Source organism: Schistocerca americana, chromosome 2 (assembly GCF_021461395.2).
Source record: "Schistocerca americana isolate TAMUIC-IGC-003095 chromosome 2, iqSchAmer2.1, whole genome shotgun sequence".
Classification (NCBI taxonomy): domain Eukaryota; kingdom Metazoa; phylum Arthropoda; class Insecta; order Orthoptera; family Acrididae; genus Schistocerca; species Schistocerca americana.
This window is the reverse complement of record NC_060120.1, coordinates 797,836,559-797,863,451: the sequence shown is the minus strand read 5'-3', so window position 1 is coordinate 797,863,451 and position 26,893 is coordinate 797,836,559. Positions and strand designations below refer to the sequence as shown.

The 26,893-nt window shown below is 43.2% G+C and overlaps 1 protein-coding gene and 1 pseudogene across 1 annotated transcript in view; both read right to left on the bottom strand.

Annotated features, from left to right (window-relative positions):
* The window catches only part of LOC124594442 (peroxidase-like), a 137,609-nt gene extending 112,100 nt beyond the window's left edge, over positions 1-25,509 (bottom strand). Inside the window, exons 1-4 of the mRNA XM_047132817.1 lie at positions 25,493-25,509; positions 21,459-21,631; positions 20,636-20,792; positions 6,025-6,177 (exon numbers count right to left, since the gene is read on the bottom strand). Coding sequence (XP_046988773.1) covers positions 6,025-6,177; positions 20,636-20,792; positions 21,459-21,631; positions 25,493-25,509 — 500 coding nt within the window. The remainder of the gene's footprint in view (positions 1-6,024; positions 6,178-20,635; positions 20,793-21,458; positions 21,632-25,492) is intronic.
* A 928-nt stretch (positions 25,510-26,437) lies between these two features.
* On the bottom strand, positions 26,438-26,555 carry LOC124597458 (annotated as a pseudogene).
* Positions 26,556-26,893: the final 338 nt, after the last annotated feature.

Sequence of the window (26,893 nt, the reverse complement as noted above, 5' to 3'; positions counted from 1 at the left end):
GTCACAGTAACGGTGAGTGTACCGTGTTCAAAGATTTTGAGATCAGTATGCCCAGGCAACGTTATGCCTTCCCAGTCCATAACAAATGGACCACCAGAACGCTCATGTTTGACAGCGTTTCTGGGTGCTTTAAGTGTTCCCACCCTTCGCCAGTCTTTCCTGAAGTAATTTAGCCACTAACTCCTCCCTCCTAACTCCGCAAATTGTCTCGTGGAGCGTTCCGGCCAAGCCTAGGGTAGTGGAAATAATCGAAGAATGATGGAACATTTTATTAACTCTGTCTGTGTGTATGAGAATTCCGTACCAGTATCCCAGCAGCGTGTTTAAACCATTATTCAGCATGTGGCTGTCCAGTTGATTCGGATCCCTGGTCTCAGGTTATCTTCTGTCATGTCCTCTAGAAACAGAACCTATGTTTGCAGGACACTGCCTGGTAGGATGCATAGCTTCCCCTCCTGGTCTCGGAGTCAGACAAGAAGATTGCAGGCGTTCCTTTTTTTAAATACCTCCAGGCACTATGTCGAGCGAGAGAAGGAAAGATAGAGCTTACATGGTTCCAAAGAACGATATATCTTAACTTGAGTCGTTATCATAGTACACAAAGACAGCCTCATTATTACTTTAGTCTTCGATCCGTCGATTCACTCCGTTCTTTTGACTAACTGTAATTGAAGCGCTTTGACCTACAGCCTTTAATATCCATTCCGTCATTTTCCAGTCGGCTTTAGATGTCATTCGCAAGGATTTCAGCGTCTCTCCAGCTTATTCGGTGAAACCCAGAAAAGACTCGAGAATACGTGTAGTCTCATCCGCAAAATCTAATTCTAAGAATCTGACAACTTACGACATGTGTTCCAGATGTGTCTGATCAAGAATCGATTGCTCACCTCGTGTGAAAAAAACATTATTTCAAATTATTTCCATTGAGTAAGTCTATCCTGCTGCTCCAGAATGGACAAGGGATCCGACTTGGAGGACAAAAGGCAACACATTCTGAATCCCGATTCTTTGGACAGAGATTACACCACACAGGTTTCCCTTCATTGATCGTTTACTTGTTGACTAATATTGTCTGAATGAAGGACTTCCAACCATACTTCACGACTTCAGCCCTCAGTTGGTTTCTTTGAGAAACGTCTATAGTTCTATGTCATTCTGTGGCAAAACATCTGATATGAGATGCTTAAGTTTCCCAAGATTCTTGCCACTAGTTTATTGAGTCGTTTCAGCTGTTGGAAATTATTCACTTAGGAAGCCATAGTCTGCGGCGGCATTGTCCAAGGTCTTATTGGAATCTTCAGTCGAAGCCTATTCACAAGAGGACTTACAGAAATCCATTTTGCTGCAAGTTTCGCCTACAGGTTTTGATGTAGCATCATCTGGAAGCTTAGGCAGTTCAGCAGGTTTCACTAATGACGAATTACTTGTTCGGGTAATTCCCAAAAACGACTTGAGACATTTGCTGTAGTTGTCTGCTTGTTCTGTCCTTAATTTCCCCCTCTTCTGTCTTTCTGCTACACATTCCTCATGTTAAAGGCGATGCAAGGAAGGATATAAAATAAGTCATTGCAAAGTAACCACGTAAATCGCTACAGTATTCCAACCATATAACGACTGGCTCATTTCTTCAGTCATCAAAGAATAGGATCTGAAAACATTTCTGAAAGTTTGGGAATCACACTATCACACGCTGTCAGTTAATCACTTGATCACTGTCCGATGACTGCAGCGTATCCTGGCTAGGGGTCTGTTTTTATACAGCAATAATTCTTTAAATACGTATGCATTTACATGCCAAAATACTAAAATATGCAAGTGAAAAATGCACACCAGTTATTAAAGGGACTTACAGCTTAACGTTGACTCCGAACCTCGATGTTACTCGGAATTTTTCATATACGCAAAGCATTTCAAGAGGTGAATGTGAAAGAAAACTGAAGACCAACTGGGGATAGAACTCATAACAATTGAAATTATAAATGGCTCTGAGCACTATGGGACTTAACATCTATGGTCATCAGTCCCCTAGAACTTAGAACTACTTAAACCTAACTAACCTAAGGTCATCACACAACACCCAGCCATCACGAGGCAGAGAAAACCCCTGACTCCGCCGGGAATCGAACCCGAGAACCCGGGCGTGGGAAGCGAGAACGCTACCGCACGACCATGAGATGCGGGCATTTGGAATTATAGCCTGCCACTTTGTAAATGGGGGGGGGGGGGGGGGGGGGAGGCAGGCTTCGTATGGATAGTGAAAGCGATGTGTTCTGGCTGTATCCGTCGTCTGTACCATCAGATTACGTGACCTCGCCTGATAGTATTATGCTCCCTGGACCGAGGTGGCAGCAAGCTCCTTCACGTCTATCTGGGATTTCGACTGCTTATTAAAATTAGTTGATTAATTAAGGGCCGGCCGTTGTGGCCGAGCGGTTCTAGGCGCTACAGTCTGGAACCGCGCGACCGCTACGGTCGCAGGTTCGAATCCTGCCTCGGGCATGGATGTGTGTGATGTCCTTAGGTTAGCTGTGTCTAAGTAGTTCTAAGTTCTAGGGGACTGATGACCTCAGAAGTTAAGTCCCATAGTGCTCAGAGCCATTTGAACCATTTTTTGATTAATTAATGGAACAGGGGGACACTACAGACAGTAAAAGTCAGACAGCTCAAGTAAAACTGGATAGAACATTGAAAGCCCATAGAAATACGAGAGAAATGTAGGGCAGCCTTGTTACAGAAAAGGGTGGAACTTGCCAGTTCACAATTTTGGACTACACAGGCAATCGACAGGCTTGCTGTGGCACAAGCCAACAGTGCGTCAAAACACATAAAACACAAGGAAAAAACCGATATTTAGTCCAGTCATAAGAGCGAGTATTGATACAGTACATTAGAGAAGAATCTCCCTGTTTTGAATCACAAACGAAGGTAATGAGCGATGAGTAGACACTTGTTGCGGTCACGCAGACAACGTCAGTGGACCGTGGCGCCATTAAGTTAGTAGACTGTTCTGTCTGGCGCCACTAGCTCGAGGGTAGTACAGACCATCCCTCTTGCGCCATATTGCCAATATTTATGAGGAAGAGTTCGTATCTGTGGGTTGTGTCCTCCGAAGGTCTTGCTTGCCGATACATATACGGGTCCGCTGGACCGAAAGGAGGAGGCACGGAGTTTGAGGATTGGCGGTAGCGTCGCGACAAGAGGTGGTCACGAGGTCCGAGCGGCCGAAGCCACGAGCTACGCAGGGAGGGCCTGCGCACAGCGAAAATACTGTAGTGCATCACCGGGGTCAGCGCCGACGACAAACAGCAGGTCGACATCCCGTCGGTTGGTTGGCAGCATTCGTGTCGGACGACCGCTCGTGGCCTGGCTGCCCTCTTCTACCTGGCTTTCATCGGCACCACTCAGTAACCAAATGGTTCAAATGGCCCTGAACACTATGGGACTTAACATCTGAGGTCATCACTCCCCTAGAACTTAGAACTACTTAAACCTAACTAACCTAAGGACATCACACACATCCATGCCCCAGGCAGGATTCGAACCTGCGACCGTAGCAGTCGCGCGGTTCCGGACTGAAGCGCCTAGAACAGCATGCCCACCGCGGCCGGCACACTCAGTAACCTCCGCGACGCACCGAGGATCGATGAAACTGCTTGCTGGTAAAGGCGAGTAACATTCTATAGTCCTCGCGATGATTTGTGTCATTGTCTACCTGAGCTCCTAATTATTTTCTGGTTTGTACTCGACCCTCAGAGGTTTACTCGGTCGGCTCTTTCGTCGTAAATATAGGCGGTAGTATTGTACTAGACACTAGTTGTCGTTTTAAAATTTGTTCCGATATTACACTGCCTTTCTTTCTGGTTTATACCCGATCATTAATGTTCTAATGAATCGGCTGCTGGTCATAAATGCAGTCGGAACAATTGTACTAAGGCACAGGTTACCGCTAAACAAAAAGGGTCTTGTGGTTAGATTTAGATGTTAAACGGTTAAGTTCTTTGATTGTAATTGCATTAGTTATAATTTGAACAAACTGTTGTACTAAGCTGCTCGTTGCTGTCTTTGAAAGACCGGGCCATTATGGGTGTATTTTTAACTGGATCTTGTGGTTCCGTCGAGTGAGTTCTCTTGTAATAAGTGTTCACAAGTAAAGTTTTAAAACGTTCCTTCAGAGCGGTCTCCATAATTGACAATCAGTTTAACTTTTAAAATATTAACAGCCAACTGTCACCAGGGCTTTACTCAGAGTAAGATTGTCAAAAGGGACGAGTTGGGATCCAGTCGCACCTTGGTTGCCGATTGATATTAAGAGGTTGCTTGCTTTGAAGTAAGCCTTACCATTGTCCTAATTGTTTCCTATTCTGTTTAATCTTTAAACATAGGTGCGTATCTTGACCCCGAACCTTTCGACATACAGTTTCCAAATTAAAAATTACGTCATCTGTTTGAGAAATTGAAACACTCTTGCCACCAATATTGCTGTTACAGTTTTCATGTGTTGCGGAAGGGCATTTAATAAGATAGACTGTGTCCAGCGCGATAGTAAACATCGCTGTTTCACCCGATAACGGGCGGGCTGCAGGTCCGGTCGCCTAATAACTAGTGTCATGTTGTTCTTGTTTCTATTTCTCTTGCAAAAGCTTATTCATTTTACAAATTTGTGAATTTTGTAAAGAAAAACAAAATTTATGTTTATATATTGTTAAGTAAACAGGTTGTGCTAAAAGAAAGTTATATTGGTGGGTCCTCCCTTCCACGTTTTCCTTAATTCCAGTAAATACCACGTCTGAGTCAGTGCGACAAAGATTACAGCTCTAACACTGTAGATAGCTTGAAGGTAATTCTTCGCAGTGAAAATCGCGAATTTTCAGCTTAATCATGGACGGATATCCTTCGAGCACGTTATAACAACTACCAAGTATTGCAGCGAATTGAGGCCGAGGGGGCGTCTCTCAGCAGTTTTGTAACTTCAGATCCTCGCAGACTGTGCGCCTCTTCCGAGAGCAAATGGTCCCCTGCAACCAAATTAACTGGGGGCGGACATTCTGATGGTAATCGGCCTTTCTGCCTACGGTCTAAGACCCAGAGATAGATGCACTCCGCAGTATTTGGATGATTCGTGGTGCCATGCCGGCATACAGGCCCCTACGACCGTCACACTGAACGGAGAATGTGTTGAAAAGTAGGGTTTTGTAGCGAAAAGAGTGGGGAATTATATTGTAAATTAGAATCCTGAATAAAACCAATCTGGTTTCAGGAAAAGATGTGTTGCATTAGCTGTCGAACGTCCCTGGTAGTATTGTTGAACTGTTGATCGCTGGATATCTTGGTACCTATTCCGTTAGAAAAAGAAAATAAAACCTTTACTCACAGCTCATAGATAGAGGTCGCCAGTTACAAATATTATGATAAATGTAAATGTCGTGTGACTAGGGCCTCATATCGGGTAGACCGTTCGCCAGGTGCAAGTCTTTCGATTTGACGCCACTTGGGCGACTTGCGCGTCGATGGTGATGAAATGATGATGAGTAGGACTATACAACAACCAGTCCCTGAGCGGAGAAAATCTCCGACCCAGCCGGGAATCGAACCCGGGCCCTTAGGATTGACATTCTGTCGCGCTGACCACATTTTTTTTTTTCGTTGTTGATCGTTGTGTTTGGTCGTTGCGGACGTCACAATGACATCCGTTCAAGTTCGTTTGTTGATCCTTCCACTCAGTTTTTTTACTACAGAGGCCAACCGGCTCTCTGACCAAACACGCTGAGCTACCGTGCCGGCATAAAGAAAGTAAACTTTTCAATCGAGGGAAGACTTGAATCAAGGACCTCTCGTTCCGCAGCTGCTCACGCTAACCACAGGAACACGGCGCTCCTACCACTCAGCTACCGGAGGCGGACACAAATATTATGATGATAAACCTGCGTTGAATTAAAGACCTTACTGGACCAACACAAAGAAAGAAGCTGTTAAAACATCAATTTTCTGTTTTGCGTTAGACTTGCACAAGTTTTAGAACCTCACCTGTTGGCGAGCAGTCGCGTTGTCTCGTGGAGGGCAGCCCCAAGCAGGTCCAGGGCGACGGGCGTGGGCTCCCTTGGAGGGCGGTCCAATCCGACGGCGCGACGGGCCTGCGAGAACGCATCGTCCACTGCTGCCGCCGTTACACAACCCTTCCTGCGGCACAAACAGATGACAGCACTATGAAAATGTGTCCAGTCGACATCAGGTTGGTGTGACTACCTGTGCTACATAAAAGTACTGCCACATCCCTATCCGACTTTAGTCTTTTACCAAAACTGTTAACTCGCATCCTTCCACAATTAACTAGCCTAAAAGCCTTATCTGTCCTATCCTCGCCCTTTCCAACATACACTGAAACGCCAAAGAAACTGGTATAGTCATGCGAATTAGCAACATCTATATAAAACAACAAGGCTCTGGCACTAGTCAGATCGGTTACAGGTGTTACAATGGCAGATTATCAAGATTTAAGTGAGTTTGAAAGCGGTGTTACAGTCGGCACATGAGCGATGGGACACAGCATCTCTGAAGCAACGATGAAGTGGAGATTTTCCCGTATGGGCATTTCAGAAGTGTACTGTGAATATCAGGAATCCGGCGAAACATCAAATCTCTGATATCGCTGCGCCCGGAAAAAAGGTCCTGGAAGAACGGGACCGACGACGACCAAAGAGAATCGTTCACCGTGACGGAAGTGCAACCCTACCACAAATTTCTGCAGTTTTCAATACTGGGCCATCAACAAGTGTCAGCGTGCGAACCATTCAACGAAACATCATCATTATGGGATTTCGGAGCTGAAGGCCCACTCGTGTACCATTGATGACTACAAGACACAAAGCTTTATTCTTCTCCTGGACCTGTCAACAACGACATTGGGCTGTTGATGACTGGAAATATGGTGCCTGGTCGTACGAGTCTCGTTTCAAATTGTATCGAGCATATGGACGTGTACAGGTATGGAGTCAACCTCATGAATCCATGAACCGTGCATGTCAGCAGGAGACTGTTCAAGCTGGTGGAGGCTCTGTAATGGTGTGGGGCGTGTGCAGTTGGAGTGGTGTGGGATCCCTTATACGTCTCTGACAGGTGACGCCTACGTAAGCATTCTGTCTGATCATCTGCATTCCGAACGACTTGGGCAATTCCAGCAGGACAATGCGACACCCCACATGTCCAGAATTGCTACAGAGTGGCTCCAGGAGCACTCTTATGAATTCAAACACTTCCGCTGGCCACCAAACTCCCCAGACATAAATATTATCGAGCATATCTGGGATACTTTTCAACGTACTGTTCAGAAGAGATCTCCACCACCTCGTACTCTTACGGATTTATAGACAGTCCTACAGGATTCATGACGTCAGTTCCCTCCAGCAGTACGTGAGACATTAGTCGAGTCCATGCCATGTTGCGGCACTTCCGTGTGCTATGCATCCTGTAAATTCGATGATCATAGCCCAGTTATCTATCCCATCCTCTGCAATCCAGGGCTGCTGCCAGACCTACACTAATACCTCCCATTTTCCAGATACCTCCATATCCTGAAAGCTGACAGTCGTCTCCATTTATTTAACCACTCAAAAAAATTTAACTATTTGTAACTCATATCAGCCGTTTTCCCCCTCAAGCCCTAGTGAAGCCTGTAATTTATGTGGCGACGACAGTTAACCTTCGCAAGCGCGACGGAAAACACTCATGAGTCTCAGAAGGAAACGATTAATTAGTACTACGAAAGGGATAAGTGAACCTGCAAAGATTATGAACTCTTATAATTGATATCGGCTTAGAGGGAACTGTCCGTGCAATGTATATGTTTATGCAATTTATATGATCAGAAACAACTCTGAACCTTACTTAAATACAAAAACACTGACACTGAACGCAAAACGAGATTTTCTTTGACCATTGAGGAGTGCAGAACTGCAGCGCGTGCTGGCTGCGTTGCTGCATTTACTATTTGCCTAAAAATGCTGAAGGGCAATGGCCTAGCCGCAGTGGATATACCGGTTCCCGTGAGATCACCGAAGTTAAGCGCTGTCGGGCGTGGTCGGCACTTGGATGGGTGACCATCCAGGCCGCAGTGCGCTGTTGCAACTTTTTCGGGGTGCACTCAGCCTCGTGATGCCAATTGAGGGGCTACTCGACCTATAGTAGCGACTCCGTTCAAAGAAACCCATCATAACGACCGGGAGAGCGATGTGCTGACCACACGCCCTTCCTATCTGCATCCTCACCTGAGGATGACACGGCGGTCGGATGGTCCCGATGGGCCACTTGTGGCCTGAAGACGGAGTGCTTTTTTTAAAAAAATGCTGAAAATCATGTAAAATACGATAACAATCGTGGTGTTGAGAAATATTAAAGATATTTGTGAGTGTTGGTGCAATTAAACAGGGTATAGAATCATAGTGTGGCCTGTGCAGACTATGAGTTTACTTAGGCACATGGTTGAGGGAAAAAACAAAGGAATATTCGAAAAAATAGGCACCAGATTTGTTATTAACTTGCCCTATTAGAAAACCACTCCTGTTACAGAATAAGGAGACATAGATTAAACCCATTAATCAACATAGAAATTCAAAAGTAATTACAAAAGAAATAGGGCACTTTATAACATACATGAAATGATGTTAAAGAATCAAACTGACTTCTTACAAAATGAGCGGGATGTTTCGTTTCTAGTGTGACCATGGATAGTAATAGAATGCCCGGATATTCCAGTCCACGGGGGCACACGACTGAAACCCCTCCAGAAGGAACTAAGTTCGTTTTCAATCAGAATGCAAAGTAAAAGTAAGAAATTTACTGTGCCTACCCGCGACATCACAAAAATAAGTTCGTCGCATATAAATGCAGCCGATTACCTTTGCATTGTGTTACTTAAGCCAATAGCATGTAGCGATTGCACGAACAGATTTACAGCAGTCTGAAATGAAATAGCAACTACCGACTGCGTTGTACGAGAGTTGTACAAGTCAGTACACCAATGATACCAGCGTGTCTACGTACATACCTCTTTCGATGAGACGGTATAACGTCATGTTAATGTATCAATGAAACGGGACAAGGCAGAAATCAGATGCATTTAAACCCTTTATATCCAACACGAAGGTAATTTCCTCTTTCCGATCCATAATTCCCACCAACTACAGGCCTACGTCCTTTTCTATGTCCTCCCCTTTGATCAAGGCTACAATACCTCTCCCAACCTTTTAAACCACCCTCGCTCCTTCCCACTCTGAGCCCTATGTACACACCTCACATCCCAGCCCAACATCACTCAGAAATAGTGACCCTTTCATCTGGATTGTCCGATATCCCGTCACCGTTCCACCCTGTCTTCCTTCCTACCCACGCATCATCTACTGGCAGCTGGCCTAGATAGACTTTCCAGATAGGTCATTGTCATCGTCTCAGCACCAGTCATACCATCGTCATCTGTGTTTTACAGCAAAATATCAAAAGGAATCGTTTTTATTGTTTTTAAACCTATTACTTTAATCTTTTAACTGTCACAAAAACTAAATTTTAATACTATATGGCCGAAGGAAAATAATATGATCGCACATGCAGATTATACCCATCCACAACCATACAACAGGCTTGTCCGACCAAATCTTTCCTTTGCCTCTGTCACTATAACCAAACAGGCTTCGCCACCACGCTAGCTTCATCCACTTTTAAACGAACAGAGCGAATGAACGAACGGCTCTTCCTGGTAGCAACTTCCTTACCATCGCACCTCAAGTTGTTGTACTCGTCTTGGCTGTTTTAGAAACAAGGTTTGTTGCAAATCTACGAAATGTGATAGCTTGTTCACTCGCTTTTGTATCATGTGAAATATGTTCAGCAACAATCAACATCTTCGAAGTCAGCGAATGGTTTCACACACAAGTGAAATAGCGCAATCTCTTTCAAGTGTTCAGACTGGTACCGACTGAAAAGGAGCATTAAGTATGTCCAATGGTCAACTGAGGCGTCCAGGTAGAGGTGGCTTCATCTTGGCAAGCATCCTTTATGTGGAGCTGGTAATGGGCATGTCCGACATTATTAGAGACTCTGTTGGGCACCAACACCGTCATCTGGACGAAATGTGAAAGGTCTGGTAAATGCTGCCAATTTACGTAGATCTGAAAAGACAGACAGATTTCCGTGAACATCACCTCGGGACGGCCCCCTAGTGGTATTAAGGCGTCTTGACATGCCGGATGGACACCCAGCGCCTGCTTTTTCCTACAGGCTTGGAACATTTCCAGAATAAAAGCCAGATGAAGAGAGCCGGCAAACAAGACCGGAGTTGGCCGGTACAAGGAATGCTTTTAAGAAAGAACTTTCCATATGATTTTACATGATAACCCTGTAATTCATACTTAATTGTGAGGTGGAGGGTGAATGCGTGTGCCCTTTAGCAGCAAAAGTTGTTACAAAGTAATTCAGTTGGCGAGACAAATAATTCGAATTGGCCAATCAGATGTATGGACGAAGCGAATTTTGCAGGGAGAATGGGCTACTATGTGTTAGCTGTCATGTAAGACACATTGTTTCTAGCGACTAAACATCTGGTGAGAAGTCGTGTATGATTTTGTTCATTGTCACAAGCGAAGACAGTCAGTGGGAATCACTGCTGTTATCACTCAATGAAATGAAATGATCGTATGGCATTGTTGGCCGGGAGGCCCCATGCGGGGAAGTTCGGACGCCGTATTGCAAGTCCTTTTTAGATGACGCCACTTCGGCGACTTGCGAGTCAGTGATGATGAAATGATGGTGGAGCACACACAACACCCAGTCATCTCGATGCAGAGAAAATCCCTGACCCCGCAGGGAATCGAAGCCGAGACCCCATGCGCGGAAAGCGATAACGCTACCGCAAGACCACGAGCTGCGGACACTCAATCAATTAAATGTGCAATAGCACTCCCATAAAAAATGCACTTGATAAGGTTCCTTTTGCGACCAAGTAATATCTTAAAAGCTAGGAGAATGACCCAGAGATAGTAATACAATGCGCATGCCAAAGTTTCTTTTGGATCGTAGTGTGTGATGAAACGACATTAACTGTTTCATTATTGTGCTTTTAAAGGGTAATTAAAAATAACTATCTGTAATCCATACAGATCTACACTGCCTGACAAAAAATTAAGCACCCAGATGGTTGGACGTCAGTGTAACTTTATGCACTTACACACCATTGACGGGAATGTAAAAGATTAGAATGCAGTTTTCTGTGACAGGTAGAAGGGCTATCAGAGCGCATTAGTGTTGTTCTCTTGTGTTGGTACGAGAACTGGTGGGGTATATAAGGGCCATTGACAGCGATCACTGTGAAGGACGTGGAGATACTGCATACTCGTATGAGACAGCGTTATCAGCACCTGACAGAGTTTGAATGAGGCCTCACTGTGGCTCCCAATTTGGCCAGCTGGTGGAATCGTGTAATAACGCTTCACATCTGCGCCAGCGTCCGAGAAGAAGTAATGGACTGCCTGCAGCAGTGTGTGTCATTCTGCACTATTGGTTGGGTCCAACAGCAGTTGGGCTAGGCAATTACTGTCCCGTGCGTAGGCTGCCGTTAACATCACAACACAAACAGCTTTGTTTGGATTGGTGCTGTGACTGAGAAGCATGGAGACTGCCGATGAATGGCATCAGACTGTGCTCAGCGCAGTGTTTAATGCAACTGGCTAGTAAGCAGGAAATCACAGGCTCGAATCACGGTTTAGCGCACATTTTCAGTCGTCGCCACTGATTCCACATCAAGTGCCGATGCAGCTGACATCAGTAGTCCTTTTCCTTTCCCCTTCCACCTTCAATTTGCATAACATCCAGATTTAGCTTTTCCCAAAAGACTCAAGGCGAATGCCAGCATAATTCCTATGGCCAAATTCCTTCTCCACCATTATGCTATCTGAGCTTGTGCTCTACCGCTAATGACCTCCCCATCGATGGAACATTAAACACTAATTTTCCTTCCTTTCCGCTAACTTAGTTACTAACTTGGAACTGCATTCTTTTGCACAAAGTTCCAACTATGGAAAACATAAAAGTGTACAATCCTTTTTATTACATACAGTTTCTCTTGCCTGTCGTCAGTAAAATAGCACAGATAACTTGATGATTTCCATCTTAAACTGAGATCAGTATTAATTTCTTGAACCTCCTTCCGAACTACTTCGGCTGTTCCTGAACACAATTACTCTGCTTCATACCCTATCTAACACTGTCGAATTGTGAGCTTCACTTTACTCTAAAATTTCGCACTTGTCCGAACTTCACTCCAAAACTTCATGTTTAGCGACCTAAAGGGTGCTTGTCCAAGAGTTCACATTGTGGTGAGTGACTGATTTATCCGATGTTAGGCGCCGTTTCATTTAGTGCTGGATGTAGTTAAGCTTCATATTTGACGTTAATTTCTGTCAATTACATAAGTTAACTAGCCTTTTCCCCATGACATTACCGGCGTATACATTCGATACACTCCTCTCCCTCTCTGTGACCACATCTTCCTCTCTCTGTCAACCTCATTCTCCAACCTGTATTTGTCTATCTCTGCCTCCCCACTCTGCCTGCATATTCTCCTCTCAACCTCTTTGTACATTTCGTCCACTCCCTCTCTCTGACCATATGTTGCTCTCCCCTCTCTCTGACCATAATCTCCTCCATCCCTCTCTCTTTCCATCTCTGCCTACCCCTCTTCCTTCCCAACTCCCCACTACCACTCTATACATTCCAACTGCCTCATTCACCTCCCCCTTGTCCACTCCCTCTGTCCACTTCCTCCTCCCTCTCATTCTGTCCATCTCATCCTATCTCATGCTAACCCCATCCATATTCGTCGGATTGTATAGTGCCTGCAATAAATTTCAATAAAGCAGCTGATACTATTCCCACAACAAACCAGTCAGGCAGTGCAGGCTACACATCACGGGCTTGAAAATCATTCATTTTCCCCTGACATAGAGGGCTTGAAAATCATTCATTTTCCCCTGACATAGAGGTCACTGTACAACTAGGTCAGTGAAACAGTCCAATAACAATTCAACACAACATGCCTGTCATGCAGGGCAACCTACATGTCAGTGCCCAAAAAACTATTTCTTGCCCATGACATAGAGGCTGCTCTACAAAGCAGTTTGATGTGGCAGGCCAATACCGTTCCCACACAAAACACATGTTGTGCAGTACAGCCTATATGCCAGGGACTGAAAAAAAGTGTTTTTGCTTGTATCTCTGCTCCTATCGAAGCTAGAAGGTTATAAAATCTACAGAGCTGATACTCATTAGGCCTGCTGTTTCTGTGCCAATTTTGGCTGAAATCGATTCAGGGATTTGGGAGAAATCTTGGACATTTACACATACACATATACACACTGCTTTATAAATACAACAAATGACAAAATAATTGCACTTGCTTGCAACATTTTTAATTAATGACAAATAAAAGAATAAGGTGCTCTAGCTACAAGAAAGTAAATATAGTACTTTATGTTGTTTTGTTTCCTCAGATACACTGTCTGGCAAAAAAGGTGAATCATCCATATGGGGTTAAGGAAACCAAATAAAACTACACTGATTGTGATGGTATGTGATCTTATTTCACAGATCACAAAATCAAGTCAAGTTTACAAAAAACTCGGGAGTATAAACCCTCTTATCAGTGTCACAATGCATTCATTTTGGCCTGTATGCATGCACTCATTCGGTTTGGAAGGGTGTTACAAAGCCATTTATCCTATCCTGAGGCTATCTGGCCCACAACTATTGTCACTGCTCCTCAGTATACTGTAAACTGGCAGTGGGGCGGAGTTGACAGCGGAGCAGGTTCTACACATGTTCTATCAGCGACAGATCTGTTGATCTTCTGGCCACAAGAGAACTTTAACATTACGCAAACAGTTGACAGATACACATGCCACATGTAGAGAGCACTGTCCTGTTGAAAAAACACACCACGCCGGCCAGTGTGGCCGTGCGGTTCTAGGCGCTTCAGTTTAGAACCGCGTGACCGCTACGGTCGCAGGTTCGAATCCTGCCTCGGGCATGGATGTGTGTGATGTCCTTAGGTTAGTTAGGTTTAAGTAGTTCTAAGTTCTAGGGGACTGATGACCTCAGATGTTGAGTTCCATAGTGCTCAGAGCCATTTGAAAAAACACACCACGATTGTGTCAAATGAAAGGTAACACATGAGGATGCAGGAAGTCTGTGATGCACCACTGTGCCTTCAGAGTTTCTTCAACCACTACCAGCCGTGACTGGAAGTCATATCTGATGGCTCTCCACACCATGATGCCAGGAGTAATGCCACTGCGCCTGTTCAAAACATTGGGAGAATTGCACCTTTAGCTGAGTCGCTGGCATACTTGCCAACAATGGTAGTCAGGGTTATCGCACAACCTTGATTTATCGCTGAGCACAGTCTCATGCCATTCATCGGCAGTCTCCATGCTTCGCAGTCACAGCACCAATCCAAACAAAGCTGTTTGTGTTGTGATGTTAACGGCAGCCTACGCACAGGACAGTAATTGCCTAGCCCAACTGCTGGTAACACATGAGGATGCAGGAAGTCTGTGATGCACCACTGTGCCTTCAGAGTTTCTTCAACCACTGCCAGCCGTGACTGGAAGTCATATCTGATGGCTCTCCACACCATGATGCCAGGAGTAATGCCACTGAATATAGAATCAGTGCGTAGTGGGAATGTCCGTGTTACTGATAAGTCGCATATATGTACAGTATTTAATAATCACTTTCTGAATATAGCAGGTGAACTAAATAGAAACCTAGTCCCAACAGGGAATCACATAGCGCTCTTAGAAAAAAGTGTTCAGAGACTGTTACCTGAAATGCTCCTCCATGATACTGACAAGAGGGAGATTGAGTTAATAATTAAATCACTAAAGACCAAGCTCTCTCATGGATATGACGGGGTATCTAGCAGAATACTGAAGTATTGTTCCATGTATGTTAGCCCAGTACTTAGCCATATCTGTAACTTTTCCTTTAGGAGTGGTCGGTTTCCTGACCGATTAAAGTACTCGGTAGTGAAGCCACTTTATAAAAAGGGAGACAGGGATAATGTTGATAATTATAGACCTATTTCTATGCCATCGGTGTTTGCTAAAGTTATCGAGAGGGTTTTATATACAAGGTTACTGCAGCATTTAAATTCATATAATTTGCTGTCAAATGCACAGTTTGGTTTTAGAAATGGCTTAACAACTGAAAATGCTATAGTCTCTTTTCTCTGTGAGGTTTTGGACGGATTAAATAAAAGGTTGCGAACGTTAGGTGTTTTCTTTGATTTAACGAAGGCTTTTGACCACAAAATATTACTGCAAGAGTTGGAACATTATGGAGTAAGGGGAGTGGCTTACAACTGGTTCGCCTCTTACTTTAAGAACAGAAAGCAGAAGGTAAATCTCCGCAATATTGAGAGTGATAATGATGTTCAGTCCCAATGGGGCACTGTTAAATGGGGCGTTCCCCAAGGATCGGTGCTGGGGCCACTGCTGTTTCTTATTTATATAAATGATATGCCTTCTAGTATTACAGGTGATTCAAAAATATTTCTGTTTGCTGATGACACCAGCTTGGTAGTGAAGGATCTTGTGTGTAATATTGAAACATTATCAAATAATGTAGTTCATGAAATAAGTTCGTGGCTTGTGGAAAATAATTTGATGCTAAATCACAGTAAGACTCAGTTTTTACAGTTTCTAACTCACAATTCAACAAGAACTAATATTTTAATCAGACATAATGGGCCTGTTATAAGCGAGACGGAACAGTTCAAGTTCCTAGGCGTACAGATAGATAGTAAGCTGTTGTGGAAAGCCCTTGTTCAGGATCTTGTTCAGAAACTAAATGCCGCTTTATTTACCATTAGAACAGTATCTGAAATAAGTGACATTTCAACACGAAAAGTAGTCTACTTCACCTATTTTCATACGCTTATGTCATATGGTATTATTTTTTGGGGTAATTCTTCTGATTCAAAAAGGGTATTTTTGGCTCAAAAACGGGCTGTTCGAGCTATGTGTGGTGTAAGTTCGAAAACCTCTTGTCGACCCCCATTCAATAGCCTGGGAATTTTGACATTGCCCTCACAGTACATATTTTCTTTAATGTCGTTTGTTGTTGGCAATATTAGCTTATTCTCAAGAGTTAGCAGCTTTCACTCAGTTAATACTAGGCAGAAATTAAATCTGCATGTGGAATGCACTTCCTTGACTCTTGTGCAGAAAGGAGTGCAGTATTCTGCTGCATCCATTTTCAATAAGCTACCACAAGAACTCAAAAATCTTAGTAGTTGCCCAATCGCTTTTAAGTCTAAACTGAAGAGTTTCCTCATGGCTCACTCCTTCTATTTTGTCGAGGAGCTCCTGGAAGAGCTAAGAAATTAAGCAAATTCCAGTGTTACATTCTTGATTTTCTTTATTTAAACTAACGACGTGTCAGCTGAATATGTTTCTTATATTTCATTTTATCTGTTTCTACAATCGTGTTATAATTTCATGTATTGACTCGTTCCATGACCATGGAGACTTCTCCTTAATGTGGTCCCACGGAACAATAAATAAATAAATAAACTAATTCGGCATGCCTCTCGGCCGCCCCACATTTCCACCTAGTGCCACCTATCCGCAGTCCCGTCCATGTTCTCCATGCTCCATGGACACATTTTCACTCATCGCCGATAATTCCAGATAAAGTACCGATGCAGCTGGCATCAATAATTCCTTCTCTTTCCTTTCGTTTCTCCCCTGCACCTTCAAATTTATATAAAACATACCACAACTGCCTATTCTGCACGGTATCTGTTCTTTCTAACATGTCCTAAAGAACAAACACCGCTCATTCATATAAATCTGGCTGGCCACACGGAGATTTGACGCCACTCCTTTCAGATGCAAATCCAGTGCCTTAGCCATCGTTTTAGCTTGCACAGTAAGTAGATTGGAATTAAAATAGAAGACTTTTGACCTGTCTGTCCATTACCTATTATTATGAAAATCGTCCAGAAAACATATTTTGGGAGAAGTGTTAGAGTTCTATATCACTGTCCATGTCGAGTTTCTTAGACCCCCACGCGATTCCATACAATACATTTATAGCGCACTGAAGGACGTCCTATAGGTGCTACACGTGAAGAATAAACAGGTAATAAACTTTTGTAATTTCGAAATAGTGCCGGTGTAGTGAAAGTACAGTCACTATCTTCTGTCCTCAAATTAACGTCTTGTTTAAGATGATGTCCACTTTGCTTTTCCATATCTTCATCCGATGACTTCTCGTTAAGGTTTCATACAATAACTGTGGACATGTCGCAGTATTAAAACAAACAGTAAAAACTTTAATTCCATATTATTCGAATATTGTTACACTAGGAACTTGCAGTAGAATTATTAGTTATAATTAAATTTATTGTAATGTATATGTGTTGCATTGGTCTGACATTTTCTGCTGTGTCAGTTCAATTTTCGCCATTGGTGGCATTGTAAGTATGAATACCCTGTTAAAGGTGCTATATTCTGCAGGTAGAGCTGCTGTGTGGGAAGCCATATGTTTACCATTAGTTGATTTATGTAAATTTCAAAGTCAGGAACAGAACGTATTATAGCCAAGCTGCATTTAGTGCGAGGAAGCGAAAAAAAAGGGTGTAGGCGTGTTTATTACGTAGTAGTTCGGTGGCTGCGGGTCAGATGACCGCAAAAGTGAAAGTGGACAACAAGGGGACGAGTGGTTTGTTATTCCGAGAGAAAGAATCCACCACACTGTGAGACAAGAAAGCCAGTATTTGGGTTTTAATGAACGAATGCTGCTTATTCTCCGCGTGTAGTTGGTAACGTAACTCAGACCTACGCCGGTAATAAATACTCGTACATACAGAAAGAACCGACGACGGAGGATAGAAATCGTTGTTAGAGCGATACTGACGATGGTGGTGAGCTCTAAAATGTGTGGAAACCGTGACGTCTTACTGGCTTTCTTTCTAGTAACAGTAAACAAGAAGCAACAAATGAAACTGTCGTAAGAAGTGACAGCGACAAGATGCACTGCAAATCGTTGCAAGTTGTCCATGTCACAATGCCAGAATCGAGAAACGGTAGTTTGAGGAATTAACGTTGATGTTTTGGCCGCGAAATTCGCCTGTTCTGAACACGAAGGAACATATTTTGGATTCTATGGGACACCAACGCTGAGCTCTCAAATGTATGGGATTTGTGTGATGTGTGCATCGACATTCGGTTCCACGTACCTCCGGGGATCTATCAAGAACTTGTAGAAACCATGCCACACAGGATCACTGATATGCTGTTGGTCATAATATTTTGGCTCATCGGTTTAAGTTGCATTGCCGGACGTATTTGAATTGCCGAGTTCACCACTGCGAGTCCAGGGTATCACGTGCCACTTCGCACGGTGTGTGTGTGATCCTAACCAGCGGTAATTTATCGAACTCACTTATCACAAAAACCGGGATCATGCAAATTGCCCACGCAGATATAGATGCAGATCTGATCAGGTGAAAGAACTGGCCACGAGATGGAACCCCCTCCTTTTATCAAGGACTTTTAGCGTGGGGATTCGTAATGACTGACTTATCTCATACGTCATTGGCTTTTTAACTTTCTACTTAATCGTTTCTATACTAGGATTCCTGATCTCAAATTGTTATATTTTCCCTTCTCTATCACCCTTAATACCTGTATTAGCACCACGGAAATATCCTGTTGTTGTCGTTAGTGCATCCACTAAAGACCCCATGATCGTATATACTGCTGCTACATACTATATGTGCTGTGGCGACTTGCAGAGGTGCAGTATCCTTATAAATCGCTGTAGGATTGATGTCTTTTAATGGGAGAAATGTACTAGCAGCAAGATATGGCGACTGATTAATATATTTCGCAACTTTAGATCATTGATGGTATCGCTTCCAGACAATACAAAACGCCTCAAAGGATACATTTCCCTTACAAAACTCATCTACAGCTAGGAAAATGCCGACAGAGAGGCATCTGCAGCTGTGGTGACCATCCTAGGAAATCACGTTGTCTTCACCGGTTCTTGGCTTCAAAATGTGCATCATATTTCTTATCCGAGCTTTCTAAGAGACAGAATGCTTTGAGATCTAAGACCATTCCATAGCTTGACTATAACTACCACAACTTTCAAGACAGAAGAAACACTGAGCCATTGATTATACTAGGCCCAACGATAGTTTTATTGCTGCATCCTAAGGGGAAAGAGAGACTCACAGTTGTGTCGAAAAAGTGCGTATGCCACTCATTTGGTCTATCTTCGAGGTGGGTCATCTTTTCTCGACACAGTGTGAGCCAGACTACAACTCTGTCCAGCACATTCTAAATGTACCAGAAAGTGGTCAGTCTCAATAGAGGTGAGGTCTGTAGTGGAGAGACAGAACTGAAAGAGGGACTCTAAAAGAGATTCCTAATTACCCATATTATTCTCAGCAGTCTTAGAGAAAATAAATCCTTGAGCTGGGAAAACAAAGAGGAAATATGTGGTAATAGACCATACCTGAGACAATCAGTACAGCGTCGTCCGAAAAATGAAAGCGGTTCAGATACGATCCATTAACACATTTTCGTTCTTTATTTTCCCAGTCGAAGGATTTGCTTCCTCTGGGACTACTCAGAACAATTTTGGTGATGTAGAATCTCCTCGTCTGGCTCCTCTATCAATTCTGTATTCCTCACATTCCTGATCAACTCTAATGGAAGCTGTAACCTTGTTTTTCAAGGACTTTTAAAAAATTGTTTTCAAACTGACTCAAAAGCTTTCTTGCAATCTGCGAATTCCAGTCTAAGTGTTTACGCAAACTCGTTGCCTGCTACTATGATTTCTATTGGATTACCGTCATTTGCTGGCTCTTTCCCTTACTTTGCATCTTGAATGTCTTCGTACATATCATGTGACACGTTTCGGAACGTTACTATTTTCATCAGTAACTATTTGTATTTCCGATTTATCTCTTGAATCACAGAAACATTTAAGGAAATTTTTGTCCGTTGTTGCCAGTGTGTCTTCCGTGACTGTAATACTTTCGTAAACAACAACCGCCTCCAGTCACAATTGCGATTTTATTTAAATTTAAAGAAATGTTGTTATTAACAGCAATAACATTCAATTAAGGTATATTTCTTTTATATCTAGTTGTGATTACGATCTGTACGTATGGCATATTAACTTTCCTGAACATGGCAAAAACCTCCTGACGCAGGAATAAGCACACGTAGGAAACGTGGCGCACAACAGAAGCTCTTAATAGATACTGAGGATACAAAAATTGTTCGTCTGACTCTTAGCAGAGATTAGAAGATTAGAACGTCATTATGAAAGACAAACCGTAAAGTGCCAGTCCTTGGGAATGAAACACCATGCAAACGGTTGCAACGTGATAGAGCGCGAAGAGTATTTTTGAACAAAAGAACAGATCAACGCGTAACTGTTGCTATTCTAGACGTGTGTCGTCTTTGGAAGCACGCGGATGGCTTGATTAGAGAGTGCCTCATACGTTCTCCTAACAGCGTTACACCACAATGGGAGTGGCTGGTGAACGAAGCCAAGCTTTGGTACTCACCGTCCAGTGGCATCAGGCGGCAGCAACAGCAGGCACTCTGGTCCAGCGACAGCCCAGTTCAGCAGACACGCGGCCATCAGCACTATGGACCTACAACACAACACGAAGGCAGCTTTAGTGGGAGTTGCCTTTTCAGGTGCTGTGCTGGAGCGATGAGCTGTGTCACGAACACTATCCACATAGTTACGCACTCATACATCTTATCTGATAGAGTTTGTACACAAGGTGACCCAAGTCTTTAGAGTCAAATTTGTGCAACAGAGTATTCTGAAATAAAGAAGTACTGAATGAATATGTGGTTTTCGTTTACATAAACTACTTACACCTTAAGCCAGCAACTTAGGCTCTTAGCAGTTGTATAAAGTACTGAACGAAACTTTCAGTTCGTACATCACAATGGAGCATAAAATTTTCGCCGGCTCTCTCAAATATCCTCATTTAACCTCTATCAACGAGTCTTTCTTCAGTATCTACTGGGATAACAGACTAGATGGGTAAGGTGACACTACCAGTCCCAGAATACACTGGTGGGTCAAAACATTACGACCACTGCAAGCGAGGTGGAATGCTGTCTGGTGGTGTCATAGGCAAGTTAGGCATTAAGGAAAGCACGTGGTGCCGCAGAAATAACTCCAGAATCTTAAACTTAAATAACACCACAATGCAAAATGACATTCACAAATTGAATTCGCAGTCTGAAAGAGTAGTGTTTGCCATTTACATCGCACGCACACATATACACTATGTTTTTAAAATGATATCATCCAAATAACGACCGTCCTACCACATACACATACACACTTGGTTTGATATCATAACGAACGTCCTTTTCTAGTCATGTCTTGTGGTATTGTCTCTGTTTTATGACGGGCAGCAGCGTTCAGGTCTAGTATTGTTCGTCGCTTACGACGGAAGAGGCACGCTTTTAAGGTATCCCCAGAGAAATAATTCACAAGGTGCGAGACCGGGGGAATGGGCTGGTCACGGAACATCAACCTGTAAGGAGATCAGACGCACTGAAAACATTTATCTAAGAAAGCCCTTCGATGTCCTGCTTATGTGTACGCAATGTTGGAAACACTCAGCAAATTTCCCCAGGTCACTGAGTGTCGGCTGCAGGAAGTTACGTAGTTCCTTTTCCTGTCACAGTTGTGTCGTCCTCTTCTAAAAGGTATCGTCCTACAGTTTCGAAATCAGCAACAGCGCACCAAACAGTAACCCGTTCGCTGTGGAGAGAGTCCTCGCGGATTTATCAAGGATTGCTTGCAGACCAGTACCGAAAATTTTGTTTATTAACCTAGTCTGACTAAGTAGTAGACTGATGTCGGTTGCAGCACTTTCCATCATAGGTTCACAACATGCTTTGTGCTTGGCCCAACCATATTCACTGAGTTTCTGCGCACTCACCATTTGTACAGATGGAATTTCATCTCCGTCTGTAAAATTTTCCTTAGAGTGCAGACTGAGAAACCACAGCAATTGCTTACGTACAGACCAAACGTTGAGAAGATAACTCAAAGCCATGTTTCTCTGCATGGATGTTCTTTGGTGTTCAGACTCTGAGGCCTACCAAAAGATGGGTTCATTTTAACATTCAAACCCGTTCTTCTCAAATTACTGTCCCACAACAGAATGTTTACCTATTTGGAACTTTCGCAAGTCGACCTAGCTTAAAATATTTACGAAATAAACGCTGTGTTGCAGTACCAGAGTCAGCATTTCTGAAGGAGTCTCTGTCACGAAACCTCGATGTTCACTCCACACCATGCCAACCACTGATTGCTCCTGACGAGGCAGCACAAGTGTTCTCCAATGCGTCCTTTCTTGTAGCTGTGGTGACACAATGTATGTGACGTAAATAGCAAACAGTACTATTTTAAACTGTGTATTAAATTTGAGACTGTCATTTCGCGTTGTTGTGTTATTTACGTTTAAAATTCACGAATTGTTACAGCCGCCCCCTGCACGTAAATGAAGAGGAGATGAGTGGGTAATCATTCTGATGATGATCGGACTGAAAGTGGGGAAATCCAGTGACATTAAAGCCTTTGACAAAGAGCAGGGTGTTACGGCCCAGTGACTGGGAATGAGCATCTAGGAAATACCGAAAATGGTCGCTTGTTTGTGTGCTACTGTTGTGAGCATCTATGGAAAGTGGCTGAAGGATGGTGTAGATTGAAGGACAAGTTGATGACATACCTTAACACCAAATCTGGAGGGTTGGCTGCTCTGTAAAAAGGATAGGAGGCGATTCGTTATATATCTGACGACAGAGTACAATGCAGGTTGTGGCGTTTATACCGCATTGTAAGTTATGATTTTATGTCCGTACAGTATTTCATTCATTACAGTAGCTGTACGTGCTGGTAGAAAGACAGGTTACCCACTCCACTACTCCACTAATAACTTATGGTTAAGACATCTGGACCCAGAGTGTGGGAAAACTCTGACTGTCGGAGAATTTATCTCTGAGCGACAGCAGACTGAAGGAAAACGCACTTACCAAAATTGGCGGCAAGATGCTTAACTCTGAGCAGTAATATTTAATGCATGATTTTGTAGAAAACCAATCTAGCCATCCTAATACCTTTATACACTCTGATTCTTTGTGGCTGCATTTTCATTTATTAAAAATTAACTTGGATAAGATAACAAATGAATTTGATTACTATATGAACATCTGCAGAGATGGGTGAGCCTTAAGTAAACACACTCTTCCGGGCAGATAGGGAAAGGCTAGCATTAGTCATCAATTAGCATCTTTGATGTGAACACTTATCACTCAGTCTAGCTCGGTAAACAGCAGTGTAACCATGTAATCCGTGATCAGATGGACATTCATGTTACTGTAAGTGAAAGTCATATAAACGATGACTAGCTATGGGCAAATTTGATATGATGTTAGAAGTTTCGGAAGAAGAGACAATAACGTTATGTTTTATATTTATAGTGCTAGATAGTTTGATTAGACGTCACAGTCATTACTTTGGTTAAGGGATATCAACTGGCTTTCACGTAGCATTGGTTTTGTCACATCACCAGATATAAATATTTCGTTATTTCACTTGGACAAACAATTTCATAGAGTAAGGACTTGGAATATTATTGTAGTGACATAGTAGCAATCCCAAGAGCTACAATGATTTGCACTGATAAAAATAGCAAGGTTAGAAGCCGTGACTTATGGAAAAGAATTTCGTGTGTCAATGAGACAGCTTCAGAAGTTATGAGTTAAGGAGGCCTATTTCCAAACAGTCGCTGAACCACCGAGTACAGACTGATAGGATTTACTTTTGTGGTTTATCCAAGATAGCCCTCTGTATTCATAAAAGTGTCAACTATAAGTCATAGCATTTTTAGATACAGAAATGTATCGAGGCAGACGGTTCCCTATTCCGATCTTTTTCAACAGACGTGGCAGCGAGAACCACTACATTGTGCACACACAAGTGTTTTGGAGCACATCGTTCAGCACACAACGTTGAACGTGTCGTTCCCAAGAGACGACCCCTTCATGTCATCGACATCGTCTATTACGATTGTAGTGGCCCTGAGAATATCGAATGGACCAATGGAAACCTGTTCCTTGATCAGATAAATTAATTTGAAGTGTTCTCAGTTGTTCGCGTTTAATCTTGCTCCAGTAGATTACTTTAGCGCTCATGATTCTTTTCAACTAAAACAGATCCAGCTCTATATGCAGTAATAAGGAATTGTCACTCGTTTTAAGTGGCCTTTAACTCGAAACTGTCAGTAGTAACCGTCGTGAAATATTTACCATTCCTCAGAAACACCTTGTAGACACGTTAACCCATTGACTTACTAATATTTTTCCCGATATTCAACCTATATTTACTACTTATATTTATGAAAATCAGCATATTTTGTCTTATACACTTTTCTCACAATTATATGACTTTATTGATACGAATTTTTTATAAATCTATCCTAACTCTTTATTGAAGTGAAGAGGAGAAAAGATAATACTGTCTTAGAAGCTTTTGTTAGTGTGATATACCCCAAAAAATGCAGGCCATGTGCAATACCACTAGATATTTTTCACACTCGTACCGTGTATCACTTTTCCTCTTCCTTGCGTTACACACTACATCATTTCTGGAGGGTGTTTTCTTCATTAGAATGGAACGGGGGGGCGGGGGAGGAAAAGAGGAAAACCTAACAAAATCTCAAAACGAATGCTTATAATTCGCAAAATATCAAAAGAGATCGAGTGTGTTATACACCACTAAATATATCGATCTCTCGGCTATCCAATGGCGTGTCATCTATTAAGAGAGGAGAAGGAATACTAGGAAGAAGCTATGGCTGCTCGGCCCGTCTCCCAGACAGCAATGTAACAATGGGCTTACAACATGCGACCGACTGTGAACTGGCTATATAATCCACTGGTTTAATATTACCATCCGTTAAAATAAGAAGCTTAGCTTTCATAAATCGCTGTTATTGTCGATAACGATATTGGATGACGAACACTATGTTTTGTGTGTTATGAATGGTGTCCGTTTCACTTCAGTTTCAACAGCAATTCTCCTTAGTGACTGCAGAACCTAATTCCGCAACGCAGCAACAGAGGAGTGGAGGTCCCGAGTTTTTCTAATAATACATATTGTTTCTTTCCGCTCTAGAAGCGGTGAAAAGCGACAATTTGCTCCGTAGTTCGGAGTACATATCAAACTGTATGCCCCCCTGTGACTGACGCGGTAAGACTTTCATACCTCTGAGGTAGGCTACGCCATAACATCTGCGGTAGGATCACCCCTAGTAAAGCACCGCGGTGTTTAAATCAACCTCACAGCTTTGATGACAGCATTTGTGTAGGGAAGCAGCGCGACTTACCTTCCGAGGTGCTCCATGTTGGGGCCAGACTACAAGCGAGGCACCGAAACAGATAACATATATATGACAGCAGCTAATTAGCCCACCATTATGGTGGTAGTCGTCGCGATGTGGGTTTCACGACCGACTTTTTTCCGGATGAAAAGTCTACCAGAGAGGTACTTCCTTTGCGAATTGCTGATTTCATATCGCCACTCATTTCCCTATGAGCTTCAGCCTTTCCCTACATTTCGCGACTCTCTCTGCGATTCACGCCGAACGTTCCTCTTGGAGGAGAGAGCTAAAACACTAGACCAGGGTTTCCCAAACTGTGTTCCGCAGAACTCTGGTGTTCTGCGTGAAGTAAACAAGTGCTTCGTGAAAAACTATTTCAGTAATAATATGGTGGATTCTTTTCGACATTTTGGCGATACTACTCTTTTAATTTTATCGTGGTTTATGTGTTACTAGTTATGCTATAAAATTGAAGTAATCACTGAATAAAACAAGTTTTCCCCATTTTTTAAAATTCCATTAACCTTCAAAATAATCAAGGTGTTCCATCAAAGTTCCAGGATTCTCAAAGTTTTCCGTCAGAAGAAAAGTTTGGAACTCCTGCTCTTGATACCCTGAAGTCTAAAATCACGGAAGGTTTGTTTCAGTTAAACGGCAGAGTCGCAGTTACTCGCCGCTGTTGGCTGCACAGGATGTCGAACAAACAATGAAACATTATTATTAAGTGTTCTATTTAGTGGCCGATCCAACACTCCGTCTTCAGGCCACAAGTGGCCCATCGGGACCATCCGACCGCCGTGTCATCCTCAGCTGAGGATGCGTAGAGGAGGGGCGTGTGGACAGCACACCGCTCTCCGGGGTCGTTACGATGATTTTCTCTGACCGGAGCCGCTACTATTCGGTCGAGTAGCTCCTCAGTTGGCGTCCCGAGGCTGAGTGCACCCCGAAAAATGGCAACAGCGCATGGCGTTCCGGATGGTCACCCATCCAAGTACGGGCCACGCCCGATAGCGCTTAACTTCGGTGATCTGACGGGAACGGGTGTATCCACTGCGGTAAGGCCGTTGCCGGCCGATCCAGGGACATGAATTATACAGTGTGTTTCAAAAAGAATATATGTATCACAAAGTAGTACGTTGTTAAAACTATCGATCGCTGCGCCACGGCTCTGTTATTGGAAGAATGAATATGTTGTCTAGTTTATATTCATTGCCACTAGATGTCGGTTTGCTTGATTACCGTCACACGTTGAAAAATGGCTCCTCGGCAGCAGAAATCATTTTGTGTTCTCGAGTTTGCGATGCGTACTTCCCTGATCAGCGACTTTACCATCCAGAAACGTTTCAGGCTGAGGTATCAAACTGATCCTCCGAATGGATGGAACATTTGCAGATGGTATGGACAGTT